The sequence below is a fragment of the Silurus aristotelis genome (assembly GCF_946808225.1).
Source record: "Silurus aristotelis genome assembly, chromosome: 22".
Lineage (NCBI taxonomy): Eukaryota > Metazoa > Chordata > Actinopteri > Siluriformes > Siluridae > Silurus > Silurus aristotelis.
The window spans coordinates 3545029-3548598 of record NC_139595.1 but is presented as its reverse complement, the minus strand read 5'-3'; the positions used below and the strand labels follow the sequence as shown (position 1 = coordinate 3548598).

The 3570-nt window shown below is 40.5% G+C and overlaps 2 protein-coding genes and 1 long non-coding RNA gene across 3 annotated transcripts in view; all 3 read right to left on the bottom strand.

Annotated features, from left to right (window-relative positions):
- eef1da (eukaryotic translation elongation factor 1 delta a (guanine nucleotide exchange protein)) overlaps positions 1–3570 on the bottom strand; it is a 78800-nt gene that overhangs the window by 33080 nt on the left and 42150 nt on the right. The window lies entirely within an intron of this gene.
- Positions 1–3570, bottom strand: part of LOC310717408 — a 216760-nt gene that overhangs the window by 199705 nt on the left and 13485 nt on the right. The gene's annotated exons all lie outside the window — the stretch shown is intronic.
- On the bottom strand, positions 33–2119 carry LOC310717401 (E3 ubiquitin-protein ligase TRIM65-like). The gene is made up of 3 exons (XM_083525351.1): positions 1355–2119; positions 490–570; positions 33–385 (listed from the first exon to the last, which is right to left on the bottom strand). The coding sequence occupies exons 1-2, from the start codon at positions 1595–1597 to the stop codon at positions 517–519; spliced, it is 297 nt and encodes a 98-aa protein (XP_083381477.1). The 5' UTR covers positions 1598–2119; the 3' UTR covers positions 33–385; positions 490–516.

The following is a 3570-nucleotide window of genomic DNA, read 5'->3' as shown; positions in this document are numbered from 1 at the left end:
ACTTTAAGCATTTAAACACAAATTCAAAAACATGACATCACCGCAAGAACTTTAATCCTAATTATTAAGATACAAATACAAATTGTTATATATAATGTGCATTTTCATTTATATACATTTGGGCTTTCATCCATTTTCTCCCGCTTATCCGTAATTCGGGTCGCGGGGGCAGTAGTCTAAGCAGGCCCCCGCCTTCAACTGCTGCCCAATCCTCACAGCACTGTCCCTTACGGTCCCTCCTGCAGGTGGTGAGCCCACGGGAAGGCGGCCCCACGTCACTCCGACGTCACGGACCTTGATATTTCCCTCGTAAGGGACTCCCGGAGCATAGAGGGTTAAGGGCCTTGCTCAAGGGCCCAAGAGTGGCAGCTTGGTGATACCGGGGCTTGAACCCCCGATCGGCAACCCAGCGCCTTAACCGCTGGAGCCACCATTCACCCTCTCATTTGGGGGATCAAGTATTATTTAAAACTAATTTTTTGGTGCTACGTAGCGTACTCCTGCACCCTCAATCCGCTATGCCTCCTCGTCGTCGTCCTCATCCACAAAGGGTTTGGGAGCTGGACCAGCCTAACATCAGAAAAAAAAAAAAATAAGACCTAAAAAAATCTTTGATCGGATAACATTCGAGAGAAATGAGATCTCTGAGAAGAAGCAGACGTCCCAAAGTGTGTCAGGGAAAAAAACAAGTTTTACCATTAATTCCATTTTCTACATCTTTTCTAATAACACTCCTGCTGTAGAATTCAGTACATACTACTAACACCCATCTCAGGATCTCAGACACGCATCATGTAATTATTGTGAGTGTCTGTGCAGTTTCTTCCCTCACCTGTGATGTGGACGCTGTGTTGAGAGCCTGACCAAGAGTGCTGTGTATACCGGACAGACCGGCCTTCAATTTGCTATACACTGAACAAAACACATCACACACAATGCCATGATTCATCCTGTGGCACTAAATAAAACTATGTATTTTTAAAAAAAAAATTACATTCAAATCATTATTGTTGCTAGAAAGGACGATACAATAATTTCTTGCCTACAGGCTGATTTCTGGAGGTGTGAATGGGTTGTGGCTGAGTCATGGTCTGCTTTTGGCTAAAGTCTGGATTACTTCAGGCATGCAGCTTTAGAGCCAATTAAGGACTGTAAGCCGTGGTGGTATGTGAGCCAAAAGAACAGCCTGAACTCAGCCCTTTCTGGCCCAGAAAAAATTTGCTCTCTGGGATTGAGCAGTGAAAAGACAATACAGGGTGTAGAATTGAAATCCACAGCTGCCTCATTTCACTGCTCTCCACGAATTGTTTACTTTCTGCACAGGTGGAATGAGAATCCTGTACAATAAATTTACCTCGGCTCTCGGCGCAGAAGCTGCACGGATCGCGTCGACCAGCACCGTGTTCGTGCTCAGGTCGAGCCTCGTAGTGAAGCTCTGCCTGCACTGAGGGCAGACATAAACGCTCAGGTCCCAATAGCTGTTAATGCAGGCTTTGCAGAAGTTTTGGCCACAAGGAAGCGTCACCGGGTCCTTCAGCTCCTCCTGACAGATCGCGCAGTTATACTGGTCCTGTTCCAGAAACCCTGCGTGCGCCATTTCTAAACACCAACACAAACACCAGTGTCTTGTTACTTGTTTATTAATAATTGTGTTCGAACCCTTTCCAAGAATTTAAATTCAAACAATAACGTCTTATGGAAATAACATCTTTTACAAACGAGGACTCGTAGAAAGTACCGTAATTTCTAGACTATAAAGCGCACCCGTATATAAACTGCACCCACTGAATTTGACAAATATTTTTATTTTTAACATAAGTCAGCCACACCTGTCTATAAGCTGCACCTGTCTACACTAATGTACTTTACACAGGCTTTAACAAAAGACACGTTACACACGGTGTAACGGGTGAAATATGTTGCGCTTCTATTAGGAGCATAGGGGTATTTTGGGAAAAGACCGGTGTTACACCGACACAACATGCTCTTCCGGTATTACTGCGTGTGTGGAGACCCAGGATTATGTCCTTTTTATTTTCTGATGCTCATTTCTAAGTTTCTTTGACTAACCCATAACGCTGTTGAAAAGAAAAATAAAAAAGCATGAGTTTTGGAAACCGCTACAACGGCTTGTATCTAAACAGTAGCCGACCGAGAAAGTCATTGTTCACTGTCTTCCTCCTTCCTTTCACAACTACAGTGGTACCTTGACCTACGAGTGCATTAATGTACGAGTTTTCCGAGGTACGAGCGGTCACTCGGTCGATTTTTTTGCTTTGTTACGCTTTGTTAAAATTGAGGTACGAGCTCAAAAAAAAGAAATCCTGGATGAAAATTTTTTTTTGTAGTTTCGATCAGAACTGAGGTTGATTTAACAGATTTAAGTGAAAAAAGTGGAAAAAAATATTGATCTGACATATTTTTACAGCACTTAAAATTAGTGGCTTTTTTCAGCCCGAACAAAAGATCAGGATGGAAATAATTCATGCTGATGCTGCAAAAACCCCTAACCATGTATAAAAGCCAGTTTTTCTCCAGTCTGTGACACATCCAAGCCTGTGATAAATGGTAAAAAAAATTAAAAGTCCAGTTTACAATTACATTTTATATCAAATTTCAATTATTGTGTGTGTTTTTTTCCCATTTATGTGACGTCACTAATTCAATTGCCAATTAAAAATAAAAAATCCTGGATTAATTTTTACAGCATTTAAATTTAGTGGCTTTTTTCAGCTTTTTTCAGCCCGAACAAAAGATCAGGATGGATGCTGTACGGTTAAACTTTCACTTGAGTACAAGTATAAACGTTTTTGCCTTCAAATGTACTTTAGTAATATTAATTTAGTAATGTACTGTAGTAATATTTACCTTCTTCACACAATAACTTTTCAATTTGGGTCAATTAACGCTTTCTCTAATGCATGCCCTGTCTCTCACCCACTGCGATTCCACTAACGTGCCTATTTATAGCACATTTATTCGGAGAGTAAATCTTACTACTGAGAGAGATTAACAAAAATCAACAGAAGTCACAAGTCGCTTCACTTATAGAGTACAAAGCCTCTGGAAATAGTCTTAAAGCGTTTCTGTGGGAGAATATCTCTCAGACTTCTCTCACGCTGCCCCTTTGTTTTACTCCAGTCCTCAAATAAGCTTTTTTCATTCAAGGATCAAAAAGAAGCAGCTCCAAATCATCAAGACATGCAAATCATCCTGATCTCAATATCCTATGACCATAGACATGAAATCTACTGGATCCAGATGTAAAATTTTTTTTTTATGTTTTATGTCACTATGAAAATCTGACTAAAAATAACTTGAAACGAGTCAAATTTATCTCGATGTGCATCTTGAGCAGAGTCCCACCACGTTTAATTAGCACGACAAGGTTAATAGGAGCTCAGCATGGTTAAATATATCTATTTCTGAAGTGCACTGAGGTTAAGGTCTTATTGGATGGCGTTTATTTCAAAAGCACATCCAGAGCAATATTCACTTCTGTTTTTTTGAGCACAAGCCCTAACAGTCAAGTTCTCAGTTGTATAAAATGTGATAACTGCACAAGGTGGT

Excerpts from the sequence above, each read along its gene's own strand:
- LOC310717401 (XM_083525351.1), bottom strand. The coding sequence starts at position 1,597 with ATGGCGCACGCAGGGTTTCTGGAACAGGACCAGTATAACTGCGCGATC. Across the intron at positions 571-1,354 it reads CTTCTGCGCCGAGAGCCGAG|GCTGGTCCAGCTCCCAAACC; the intron begins GTAAATTTATTG and ends TTCTGATGTTAG.